Genomic DNA, 13,203 nt, shown 5'->3' with positions numbered 1-13,203 from the left:
CTGGTGACAGATAGTCCAGCAGAGGTATGCAGGAGGCCCAGAGGGAGATGGTTAAAAAAGGCCATGACCTTTAGTTTCCCAGTCAATATTAGAAACACTGGGGTGATCTTGCTTTAGAGCACATTGGGGAGATTATGAGAGTTGGGGATGTCTGGGCTAGGGTCTAGGAAGCCCACACAGAGAAAGATGTAGTAACCCCCTTAGTCTTAACTGTAGCAGCATTCCTAAATAAGTTCTTTAAAACTTTAATAAAACACTTTAAATCTACTATCTTTGTGGATGTCTGAGGCCATCTCTGACACCACTATAATGCTACTCAATTTATCAGTCCAAAGAGTACGAACAGCCGAGCCGACTATGGGGGAAATTAAATCTTTTGACTGCGGGTTGCAAACATATCTTTGAGGCGAGAGCGCTTAACTTGCTGCACGCAGAAACCATACTTGATCCAGTAGGTCCGAGAGCCTAATAGGGAAATCAGGTTTAGACTTAATGTACACTGGCATGCTGCAAATGGAGAAATATAACCCTTAAAATGACACAACTTATTTTAAAACACTGAAGTAATTAGCAGTGGCCCCTGAGAGAACTTAACAGACTTGTACAAAATAAATCTTACAAAGCCCCCAAAAAGATACATTTTTCTCACTACCTCGAACTGTGCCATGGCTCCCGTTACACATTATCAATAATAGACTTAACTGACCACTACAGAACACTTTGTGCAACAAGAACCACTGACTTCTGTTACAAAGCATCAAAACCCCCCTCCCTCCCAAAGGCCTCGAGAAGAAAGGTATTTTGGAAGAGAGTTGGATGTAGTGCGGGCCCCGGCCCCGGCCCCGGCCCCAGAAAGCCTTGTGGATGATCTTGAACTTGATGCTTGTAGCCACTGGGAGCCAGTGGAGAGATTTCAGGGCTGGAGAGATACAGTCCCTGGACTTGAGGCCAAGGACAAGTCTTGCAGTCCTGTTCTGGATTGGTTGCAGAGGCCCAAGAGTAGAGGAAGGCAGATTGTGAAAGAGGCTGTTGCAATTGTCCAGCCAAGAGAGAACCAGGGCTCTGGAGACAGTGAGCTTCTGGGGGAAGTGAGAAAAGGAAGAATACCTCCGAGGAGGTGCAGCTGGTAATTGGCCTTCTTGGCAAGGTTGTGAGGAGAGAAGGAGAGAGTGGAGTCGAAGATGACACCAAGGTTTTTAGACTCACAGGACGGCAAAATAAGAGGGACCAAGGAGGGCGGCCAGAGTGAGAGAGGGAAAGTGGGAGCATGGGGTCACTAGGAGAATGAACACTGTCTTACAGGCATTACGGCAGAGATCATTGGAGAAGCACCAATCCTGAATCGCAGATAGACAGTCAGGAATGAGTGAGAGAGAAAAGGAGGCTGAGGGGAGCCTGTAAAAGAGCAGAGTATCATCAGCATAACACTGAAAGTAAGAGCAGGAGGTAGAGATCAAGTGGCCCGAAGGGGCTACAGACATTGAAGAGCCAGGGTGAGAGTATAGAACCCTGGGGAACACCACATGTGGAGAGAGAGGTGGTGGAGAGAAAGGACCCAAGTTGGACCTGGGAGGGTCGGTCCAGGCGTAAGGAGGTCAACCACTCCAGGGCCTGATCCGTGATGCCCAGGTTCTCACAGAGTCGTTTGATCAGGCTGGCGTGATTGACAGTGTCAAAGTCAGAGGAAAGGTGAAGGAGGATGAGGACAGTAGGAAGGTCTAGAGTCAAGATAAGTAAGCAGATCTTCACGGGTGTTCAGGAGAGCAGTTTCCTGGCCTTTGGCTGCTCTGAAGCCAGACTGATGGTCATGTAGATAACCAACAGATTCAGTGTGGAGAGTAAGCTGGGAGATGGCCAGCTTTTCCAAGAGTTTGCCCAGGAAAGGAGTGATCGATATTGGGCGATAGTTTGCCAGACAGGTAGGATCGACAGAAGGCTTTTTGAGGAGGGCTGGTGCACAAGCGAGTGCTTTAAGAGCGAGGGGAAAGATCCAGTGGTGAAAGAGTGATTGCAGAAATCGGCCAAGGCTGGAGCGAGGGTGTGAATATGGTCCTTGATGGTTCTGGAGGAGCAGGGGAGCACCTGTTTGGACGACACTTTCATAAATCAAACTTGTCTAGCAACATTGTTGGGTGTTGTTGGAGAAAAAGAGAAGGGAGGAGAGGGAGAGGCAGCCAGGGGGGGCAAGAGAGGTATAGGAAGACTAAGAGGAGAAAGAGGACAGGATGTCCTGAGTATTAGTGGTGAAGTGAGAAGCCAAAACCATATAAAAGGGCCTGGGAGAGAACAGGAGAGGTGGAGACTGCAGAAGAATTGGCCAGCTCCTTTCAGATTTTAAAGAGTTTGGCCGTGTTGTTAGAGGCCACAGAGACGCAGGCTCGGATGTGGACTTTCTTGGACAGGGCAGAGTCAGTATTATCTTTGGAGCAGGCAGCAGGCAAGTTTGCCAGAGGATTTGCCCGAAGCCCTCCACTTCCTCTCACCCACCCTGCACTTTCGTTTCAGGGCGGCGATGTCAGAGGCATACTAAGAGTTGCACTTGGAGGGAAGCTAGAGTTGCACTTGGAGGGAAGCTTCAGACAGATTCCCAGGACAGGGGCAAGGACATCCAGAGTGTTGGAGATGGAAAGATGAAGGTTAGAGAGGGCTGTGTCAGAAGAAGGCGGCCTGGCCAGGTGGCCTGTAGATGGTGGCCACAGTCAGAGAGAGGCCAGGAGAGATAAATAGCCTGCAGACCAGGCATTCAAAAGAGAAGTAGGCCTGCATAGGAATGACAGAAGCAGGGACCCACTCCGGAAACATCAGGGCTACTCCACCTCCGAAAGAAACAGTGTTCAGCCTTTGAGAAAAAAACACTCCCTTGGCGACTACTTTCATAGTTAAAGGTTTCTACTATGATAGTTGTTGTGCTCAATGTCTGTTGTTGTCAGCATGAGTAATTACCCAATCGCTGTGCGGCTGTTACACAGATTCACAATAGAAAAATAAACAATAATTGGGAATGGCTAACTCAAATGCGCCAACCTTACTTGCAAATTATTCACAGGTTGAGTGAGTCAAAAATAGTTTTGAATGAATTTCTTTATTTTCCAACTTAATTTTGGTTAATTGAATAAATCATATAGAGTTGACTTCACTCTTAGTTTTTCCCAGTACCAGTTCAGTGTTATTTTCACAGTACAAGTTCAGTGTTAGTTTCACACCTTATACCGGATCAATTCTTGCTTCACTTTGAATTCCAGTGCATTGACTTATATTTCAATTATTGGTTCTACTTGATAGTTCCTAACTCGACATGTGTTTTCCCAATGTTATTAACAATGGTTCCTCAGGCGATGGACCTTGTTTTGCTAACTGACAAACAGAAAAAATGAATAAAACAAACTAAGTGTGTTTCCTAGTTACTAAAGAAAGACAGGCAATCATTCAATGCTTAATAGTTTGAAACTTGTTAAAAAATATTTTTTGTAACTCACCCTGATTGATAATTTGTTACTCAATATCCATATTTTGGTGATAACTATGTGCGATATCTTTTTCCTCTTTATGAAAGAGGTTGATTTATTATGCGCGTGCCTTTTTTTCTAAGTTTCAGTTTTCTAAAGAGGCAAAGGGAGTGAAGAAATTCTGTTTTTCATTCAATAAAAGGTTATGTGGGTATTTAAGGTAAATGGCTTGGAGAGAGAGCATGTTGATTGTCCAGCTGCTAGCGCAAAAATAACAGATTTCTTACCTTGTGCCATGATAAGTGTGCAAGAAGTTTCCCGAGCCAGTGGTCCGTGTTGTTGGGACTTCGCTCGTTATTTTGTTTGAATTCAGAACCGGATGACATCATTACGTCGTGCTCCACGTGATCTGGCGCGGAGTGATGACATTGCGTATATTCATGCAATTTTCGGCCATTTTGAATTGGGGAGAAACGATTCAAGATTTCTAAGACACGGATATTGTTTTATATGTTATTTTCTACCTATTTTTGGATATTTGTTTCGGATATTATTTTTGACAAACTTAGAAGTGAATACCTTTGTGGTTACAAAGTATTAACTAGTTTATTTTTTTCCGAGTTACGTATTCGTACCTAAAAAGTTTTTTTAGATGTAATATTCATTTCAATAAATTTAGAAAAGACCAAATTTGATGGAAACCGGTCCATTTAGTCACTAGTATAATATGTTATAGGGATGCAAAGTGTCATTCATAAAATATATACAACTATCAAACCCTCTTGTTTACATACTTTTTGGTTACAGTTTTCATGTTACTTACTTACTTATGGTTTCAAACTTTAACATAATAGTAATTACCTTTTGGTACAAAATAAATCACAGTAGTATTTCAACACGTGTTCCACAGTATGCCCCCTATATGGTTTGGTTGCAGATTAAAATTTACAACCAATTGAACATCTCCGAGTCACAATTTAATCCTGTCACACATGTGTCCATGATGCAAATCCATTTACTTTCTTGTCTCTGTAATAATTCTTCCTTATTTCCTCCTCTCGGTGGTGATGCTACTTTTTCCAAACCAAAAACTGAGTTTTGTCAAGTTAAATGATGAATGTTTCATGCTAAGATGTGTTGAAATGGGGGATCGAAGGTCTTTGTTTCGGATGGCTCGTAAATGTTCAAAGATTCTCACCTTTAATTTTCTAATAGTACTCCCAATGTACAATTTTCCACATGGACATTCAATTCCATAATTTCGGGTCGGTTAGTTCTGGGTTCAGAGAGGATCTTGTAGCCATCAGGGAGGAGAGTTGTCAAAACTTGTGACAGAGCTGGCCGTGAACCATGTCTCGGTGTGAGCGAGGACATCCAGGTCAAGTTTAGTTTATTTATAGAGCACACTTAGCCCTTGGGCAACTGGGCGCTTAGTTTACAGGTTGCAAAATACATACAAGGTATAAAGATACACAAATACAGAATGAATGTACAGAGAAGAATACATACAGGATATACAATGATCATACAATATACAGTGACAGGTCAAAAGGTGGAACACTTTGGGAGAAGTAACTCGGAAACGCAATGCTCAGTCAAAAGGACTGCCTGTCTTGTTCTTGGAACCAGGCTTTGGTCTTATTCCTGAATTTGTAGCACGATTATTCTTCCCTAATAGTGAGGGGGCATTCCATGTTCTAGCCGCTAGGACTGGGAAGCTGACTCTACCTGCACGTTGTTGCCTAAATCTGGCTACAGTGACACAATGTTTCATAGAGGACCTAATGGGTCTTGATGATGTATGGCGAGAGATAGTGTTGGCCAGATAGGTGCCTTGTTAGAAAGGCACTTGTGGGTAAGAGACAGGGTTTTGTAGGCTATTCTTTGGTTGATGTTTAGCCAATTGAGCGAGCGTCTAGTTTCCGAGATATGGCGATTCTTAGGAATGTTTAGGGCTGCTCGAATGGCATTATTTTGCAGGACCTGCATTTTGTTGAGGTTGTGTTGAGATGTGCCGAGATAAAGTGCATTGCAGTAATCTAATTTAGAGAGTACTAGGGCTCTAGATAACGTGATGCAATTGGCTGGAGAAAGGTACGGGCGGCAGGCTATGATGAGCTTACAGGTGTAGGCAGATGAGGACGCCAAGGCGTTATTTTGCCTGGCGTTAATGCTGAACCTATATAAATCCCTAATGTTTTTCACCACCTTAGTGACTTTAATTAGGTTTTCTTCAATGTTGAACGACGAGAATAGGGCATTCAGGTTATTCAGGTTGGCTGGCGAGACCAGAAGGAGCAACTCTGTCTTGTCGTCATTAAGACGGAGGCCGTGCTTCGACATCCAAGCTTGAATGATGGTCTAAATGTTGTTGAGCGTCTTGCTGTCTGCAATGTAGTCGCCTGTAATGGGGATGAGTATCTGAGTGTCATCGGCGTAATTTGTGTATATAACACCCAGATAGTCAAGCTCAAAGAAAAGGGGCTTGGTGAACACATTGTAGAGAGTGGGGGACACGCAAGAACCTTGAAGCACTCCACATGCGGCGGGAGTTGGTGAGGCAGACAGACGGTGAAAAGACCCTCCTAGATCTATTATTAAGGAAGGACTTAATCCAGGCATTGGCTTCACTGGAGAAGTTTGCGGCTGTGGACAGGTGTTTGCATAAAATTGTGTGGTCTACCAAATCAAAGGCTGCTGATAGGTCCAGTAAGAGGAGCAGAGCTAGTTTACCTTTGTCTTTCAGGGTCTGGATTTGGGTCTTAAGGTCGATGAGGGCAGTTTCGGCTCCATGTCTAGGTCTGAAGCCCGATTGTCTCAGACCTAGTAGGTTGTTGGTTTCCAGATATTGTTGCATCTGCATATAAGCATTTTTAGAAGAAATGGGACAGTCGTAATAGGTCTAAAGTTGGTCTGATTTGTTAGGGTCAAGAGAGGGTTTCTTTAGTAGAGGGAGGATCCACGCATCTTTCAAGTTATTGGGTACTGTGCTCGATTTGAAAGATGCATTGATAATCAATGTAATGAAAGGGGCTAGTTCCTTGGCAGCTTCCTTGATGATGGGAGCTGGACATGCATCGCCTTGACAATTAAAGGGTTTGAGTTTCTGTATAATGGTTTCAACCTCTTTAATAGTTAATGGGGAAAAGTTAAAATGGGGTGGCAAACTCATACTCGATAACTAAGTTCAGAGTAAGGTCACTGTTGGAGATGAGGGATTTCTTCATTGTTATTTTATATTGTAACATGGAAATCTTATCTTGGAGTGCTTTCTGTATATTAGTACACCATTGGGTGTCCTTGACGCATGTGTCAGGTGGGAGATTCTAACTCCTTCAATATAATGAAGAGTTCCTTCATATTGGATTCTGCTTTAGAGATACTGTAGTTAAAGTTATTTCTTGGCTTACATTATGGCTGTTTTGTAGTTAAAGGAGGCCGCTGCAAAGATGGCTTTATTTTCTGCCGTGGGCGTATTTTTCCATAGTGTTTCAGTCGTTCTTTTGATTTTCCTAAGTGACTTGAGATGAGGAGTGTGCCAAGTATTGAGATGGGAACGTGGTTTGGAGTTGCAGTTTCAGAGGTGCTAGTGTATTGATTGTTTTGAGAATGGTATGATTGTATAAGTCGACTAGTATTGTCGGGTCCGAGGATATAGTGGTGGGGTTGGTGATGGGCTGTAGTAGTGGGATACGTTTTCCGAGGGTTAGATTGCACTTATTACTCGCAATCATGGCTGGAGCTTGGATCATTTGTGGGGTGGCTGAGACGGTTTCATTAATGTGGAACCGGATAAGATGATGGCCTGTCCAGGCACACAGTGTGTTGGAGAGGGTCTCAATATTGCAATTGAGGTCAGCAATTAAATCAATGATTCGGCCTTTGTTATGAGTGGGAGTCGAGATGTGATGGAGAAAGCCTAGTTCAGACGTTGTGTCCTTCAGAGCATCGGCTTTTTGATCATTCGGGTCGTGTAAGCCTAAATTGAAATCTCCAAGGATGACAATTTATGATGTATTCTTAGTGTTAAATGACAATAAGTGCAATATGTCATTTTCAAACGAGATGGTTGGGCCTGGTGGACCATCCATATGAGGGGGTCCATAGGTCTGGTGAAGGAACAAAGAAAATGTCGGTGAGTCTGTCTGCAGGAAGAACTGATTTAGGCATCAGCGATCGGGAGGACTGGGTTGAAGACCAGGATGTCCCTCTTGGACTTCTTCCTTCTAGATTTAGTGGCAGGGGTAGGATAGGAGATAGAGTAGCTGTTAGAGAAGATAGGAGAAAGAGTGCACCATAGGGGGTGCAAGGAAGAACGTAGGAGGAGGGAGTGAGAGAATGGAGAGATGCACAGCCCAGCACCATACAGCACACGTGGGAGGGGCACACAGGAGGAGCAGACAGGTGACAACAGTAGAAACGGTACCCCACGCTAGGTGGGGACCTAGAGAGTCAAAAGGGACACAGTACAACAGTAACCACAGATGACTGGGGACCTAGAGCGTGGGAGAAAGCCTAATGGGACACAGTTCACAGTACAACAGTAACCACAGATGAAGGACCTAGAGAAATAACACAAAAACACAAGTACGGCCAACCGTTTTTAAGTAATATGTTCAACTCTGAAGGCCAATGATACAATTCTGAGGTAGTACATACATAATGCTATTTTGAGATGATAGTTTAACTCTTTCCATTGTATTTTATTAATTGTATCCTTTTTTTCTCTATTTTCTTTCTTTTTACTTATTTTCTTTTTCAGGGGTTTGTACTCTTCAATTCTTTTCTAGTTTTATTCTGTTCCTTTACATCTACACTTTTCCCATTTCTTTCTTCATTTTTTCTTTCCTTGTTGCCAATTTCCATTTCCTCCCCTCCCTTTCTTTCTCCATCTTTCTCTTTGATTCAATTTCATTTAACCCTGCTTTGCTTCCATCTTTGTTCTGGTGTTATTGCCTTCATTCATGTTTCATTCTGTCTTCCTTCAATCATTTCATCCTTACACCTGTCCATGGTTTCCTCTTTCTATATCAGCTTCTTTCTTGGTCTCCTTTTCATTATTTTCTTCATTTTCTTGCTGCTGCTTTTTGTTCTTTCAACTGATAAAGCTAGCTGCTCCACCTTCAAGTGTGTTAGTTTTCATCAGTGCAACTATATTGGAGATGATGCATTAGAAAATCTAATAAATTGAAATGTGTTATTTGCTAATCACATTCCTGAAAAGGAAGAATAACCTTACTTCCAGCTGCTAATCATTCATGATCAGATCAATCAACTATCAGCCTTTCATACGACTGGTACCAACATATTCACACCCATGTGGAATAATTTGAAGGCTGGAAGTATTACATATGAAGGAAGCCAAGTAAAATAACAGTAACAACACGCTTTGCTATTCACTATTATACATCTTTTGATTCAGTCTTCTTGGATGGACATTATGTTTTCTCTATTGTTTGTGGTAGAGTAGATCCTCCACTAAACCAGCACTTGCCGTCAGCCACTGTCTGTGGTAACCAAGTACGGAAACGCCATTGTGGAAGTTTGAGAAAAAAACAAATCTCAAAAATCAACTGTATGTTGCTGTAACTGCATACAATAAGGAGTTTATAATTTAATTCAAACAAGAATTTGATTCAAAGCACCTTTCCATCATCCCTGAAAGTTCTAACTAAATCTCATTCAGGCTCACAAGATGCTATCATAGTGGCAGTTTACATAACAGGCCAGAAACGAAATATTCTTTGATGCGTAAATGAGAAGGAGAAATGGCCCTAGTAACTAGTAATTTCTTACAGTGTGAACTGCTGCCCTACGCAAAAGTCCCACTTCAGAGGCAAACTTTCAGATATGTTTTTACTGGCCGAAGGAGTGCAAAGACTTTGCTCCCAGTCATAGAGAGGGTGGACACGGTATTGCTCCAATCATGATATTTAGTAGCACAGGACTTGCAAAATCTACTATCCCACTCGCATTGGCGAGGTGATTTTGTGAAGGGCGATCACGATTTACACGGTTCACGGCCTTGCTGAAGAGTATGGGGATATTTGAATCCTTTATTTTGCATGTACTGCAAACAAACATTTAAATGGCAAAAACAAGTTTCTCTGTGCATGGCTGGCCTTTGGATGGGTGGGTGGATTGCACCAAATATGAAGTGTTGTTATGGTGACATACATAATTCTTTTTTTAAAAGCACTGATAAATATTTTGTCACCTGTCACAATGTGGCGAGTGCATTTCTCTTAGGTTAAGTATGTAAATTAAGGAACTTGTGCTTCAGGTCTAGTGAGAGGTTTATGAATTTTCGAGGCATGGTGGCAGGAATTAAGGCTGGCATTCCTTTATTGAAGAGAGACTGGACAAAATGTTGATTTGACTTGTCAGATCTTATGCATCCTCTACTAAAACATTGCACAGATAACTGGAACAAAGTTAAACTTGAGGGTGTGTCCGTTTTTTAACATTAGAAAAAAGAAAGCTTGAACATAAAGAGAAGGAAAGACGGTGACGAAAGTATGAGGAAAGAACACGATATTTAAAGATTGAAAAAGGAAAAGAAAAATATTGCAGGAAAGGAAAGAAAGACGAGAGAAAGTGATAGAGAGTAAAAAGGAAGAACAAAGAAAGATGAAATAAAGTAAAAAAACAAAAGGGAAGATGGAATGAAAGAAATGAGGACAGAAAGGAAGATGGAAAGACAAAGATAGGTGTAACAAAGTATAAAATGATTGAAGAAAACATTTAATGAAGGAAAGAAGCACTAAAGAAAAGACAAAGGAGATTAATGAAGAGAAAAGAAGGAAAAGGAGGATGAAAAAGAAGGAAATGCTGGTGTTCTGCATGCACTACTTATTGATTCGCCCATTTCAGAATTGCATCATTGATCTTCAGAAATGAAAAATGTTTCTTGTAGTCATGCCCATTATTGATATGTTGTAACAGCAGCTATTGACTCATTGCTGTAGAAATTACACTACAGCGATCACTTAAGTGTATTATTAATAGTGTCTAAGAGCCAAGATGATATGCAAGCAGTGGGAAAGATGACCCCAGAAGCCAAATGGAGCTAATTTCCGGAGCTATTCAACATTGATTGCCAAGTCGGTCAGTGTTATCCAATGCATCACTGGTAATTACTTCAATGTTTTAAAATAAAAATGTAATGACCATTCTCCTTCTAAGTGGCAGTCAAGTGTATGGGAGGGAGATGCAGTCCGACCAACTGTTAAATAGTCATGAATTATTTGGAAATAACAGATACTCCTCGCCCCCTGGATAACAGTGTAGGCAAAATAATGTCAAGCAGACAGTAAATCAACTAGTGAGATAAAAAAACAAATACCCTGTATATACACAGAAATAAAATATTGGTTAAAAGAGGGGCCAGAACTACCCAAATGTTTTGTCCAACCTTGTGCTCAATGCATAGGAGTGAGCCTTACATCACGGCTTAATGTATGAGATGCAAGTTGCTTTGTAGGTAATGTAATTTTTAGAACATGGTGTTGTTACATATATTATTGTTTTATTTTAACTCCAATTTGTGTAAGCTTGTTCATGAAAGTGATGCATGTAAATATATCTGTCAGATAAATAACTGCTTCAATATACCTTTTCTGTGACAGATGAGTGTAATTGTAGCAAAGGTTTAGCATTTTCATCAATGATAGACATGTCCTACATTGTTCTGCTGAAGTATCCATCTATTCCTAAATATCAAAGTAGTAGGGCAGTAAACCAATGTATTTGATGCCTTTGTGTGTGTTGTCATAGGCAAACACGTCTTGCTCCTTTGATATAGCTCTGTAGAAAATTATGTTCATATACATATTGTAAATGTACTGTTATTGGTTTCTCGTTTTGCTCCTGGTAATTCTTCAACAGAGTGGAGGCACCAAAAGGTCAAAGATATGGCACAGGTCCTCAATTTCAGTTTACAAGGCCAGGGCTAACAGTGTTTGATACGCATAATGAGGAAGTGAAGGAGTGTGTATGTTTGTGTGTCTGTGCAAGTGTACAAACGCACACAATGTATAGAGCTATACACACAAACAAGTCAAATCTCTCCCACTTACCCCTGTCCTTCCTTGAACATATGAAACCCCAAGAGCTTAGCCCCCCAAAACACCACACTATTTTGGGAACTTTTACTGAGCTTTTGATCCCCAGTAAAAAGTACATTATGAAAAAAATAAGTAAAGACTTTTAACAGTCAATCTTTTAAAGGAACACATAACCCAAAAGGGAAAGAAAAAAAACAAGTGGGAAACCAGCAAAGCTTATCTTGGCCTGAAATTGGACTACTAATCACTCACGGGCTGCTTCTCCCTCGGACTTTGGTCTTTCCTCTCACGCCTTGGATTAGTAGAGGACTGTTGTTCCGATGATCTCTGTTCCAGCGTTTTCTCTAGTCGCCCCAGTCTGGTGTTAAGGCAAAGTACCAACTCAATCAATCTAAAGGGTGAAAAGCAATCGGAGGGGCCAGCTGGGGCAGCTTCACAGGCGGAATCTTTTCCCTAACAACAAAAGAGGTACACACTTTTTGTTCGGCAAGAATCAGCCATTATGAAGACATTTCCAAAGGCCATAATCATTTAAAATGCCTCAAGTTTAAACATGGAATATGTAAACAACATGGCCACCAATGAGAATTCTTAAAGTAATTCAATAGTGATGCCAAAGTGCCTTGTTCTTAGAATTTAGAGGGCAATCTAGTGAAGATATTGTTTTAAATCCCATTTGATTTCGGCTGCATATCTTAAAGTAACTCAAGGATAGTAAGAGTTTCCCATAGGTGCAGGGGATATATGTGACTACATCGAGTTTTTTTTTTTTTACTGCAGACTATTTCGATGCATTTTCTTTTAGGACATTTTGCTGCAAATGTATGCGGGGGAGACACTCAACCCCCCACCTTTATTATTACTCTAAAGCCCACCCCCACCAGACCCCACTGACATTTGCAACAAAGTTTGGCAAAAACAATTCCATTAATTCATCTGCATCAAAATCTAACGTGATGGAATCTACCTATACGGGTAAGCATGGCCTAACGCTAGAGGTGTGCATCCAAGGCGTGATGGCATTATGAACACATTTTCTCCGATATCAGAGAGCGAGGGGCATATTTTAACACCAGGATATCCCAAGGACAAAAATTAATTCAACGGAAGAGACCATGGCAAAACATAGGAAGAGGTCAAAGACATATGATAAAAATATCAATAAAATGAAGGAAGTTGCAAAGTTCTCAACATAATTACTGTGGAGTTAACAAAAAACTGCTTCATCAAGAATTTTGGCAAGCCTTCAAACTTAAAAGCTGGTGTAATGCAGTGATTTCCCTTATTTATGTAAAAGCCATACACACGAGACTGAAAAGTCATGATTTTATTAAAGACCAAAAGGATTGTAGTTTCACAATCTGGTCACTTTAGTAGCCATAGGAGCAAGAGTTTAAGCAAACCCAAGTCATTTAAAAACATATTTAACTAAAATAACATTTACAGCACTACAAAGCAAAATGTCAGATGGCCCCATCCACCAATAGTAGATATCCAGGCTTAGAATCTCACGCTAAAGCTTTCTTGCCACTGCAACAAATATGTGCTTATGTCTTTTTGCTCCCTGTTTTTCGTTGTGAAAGGTTCTGTTGTACAGCGTTGAGAAAATGTTATATCCCCAATGATTATTATGAGAATTCCTTAGTTTTACCATGGAGATATTCTTGACTCAAAATCAGTTTTGTCTTAAT

The 13,203-nt window shown here is 41.2% G+C and overlaps 1 protein-coding gene across 9 annotated transcripts in view; it reads right to left on the bottom strand.

The window, feature by feature from the left end:
* The window catches only part of APIP (APAF1 interacting protein), a 1,110,572-nt gene that overhangs the window by 593,984 nt on the left and 503,385 nt on the right, over positions 1-13,203 (bottom strand). For 7 of the 9 annotated variants that reach the window (XM_069623369.1, XM_069623365.1, XM_069623368.1 and 4 more), the window contains exon 2: positions 11,765-11,965. The exons of the other annotated variants lie outside the window; for them this stretch is intronic. In XM_069623369.1, coding sequence (XP_069479470.1) covers positions 11,765-11,965 — 201 coding nt within the window. The remainder of the gene's footprint in view (positions 1-11,764; positions 11,966-13,203) is intronic. 9 annotated transcript variants of the gene reach the window in all.

This window comes from Ambystoma mexicanum, chromosome 11 (assembly GCF_040938575.1).
Source record: "Ambystoma mexicanum isolate Mex_15411 chromosome 11, UKY_AmexF1_1, whole genome shotgun sequence".
Classification (NCBI taxonomy): domain Eukaryota; kingdom Metazoa; phylum Chordata; class Amphibia; order Caudata; family Ambystomatidae; genus Ambystoma; species Ambystoma mexicanum.
This window is presented reverse-complemented; position numbering and strand designations above follow the sequence as displayed.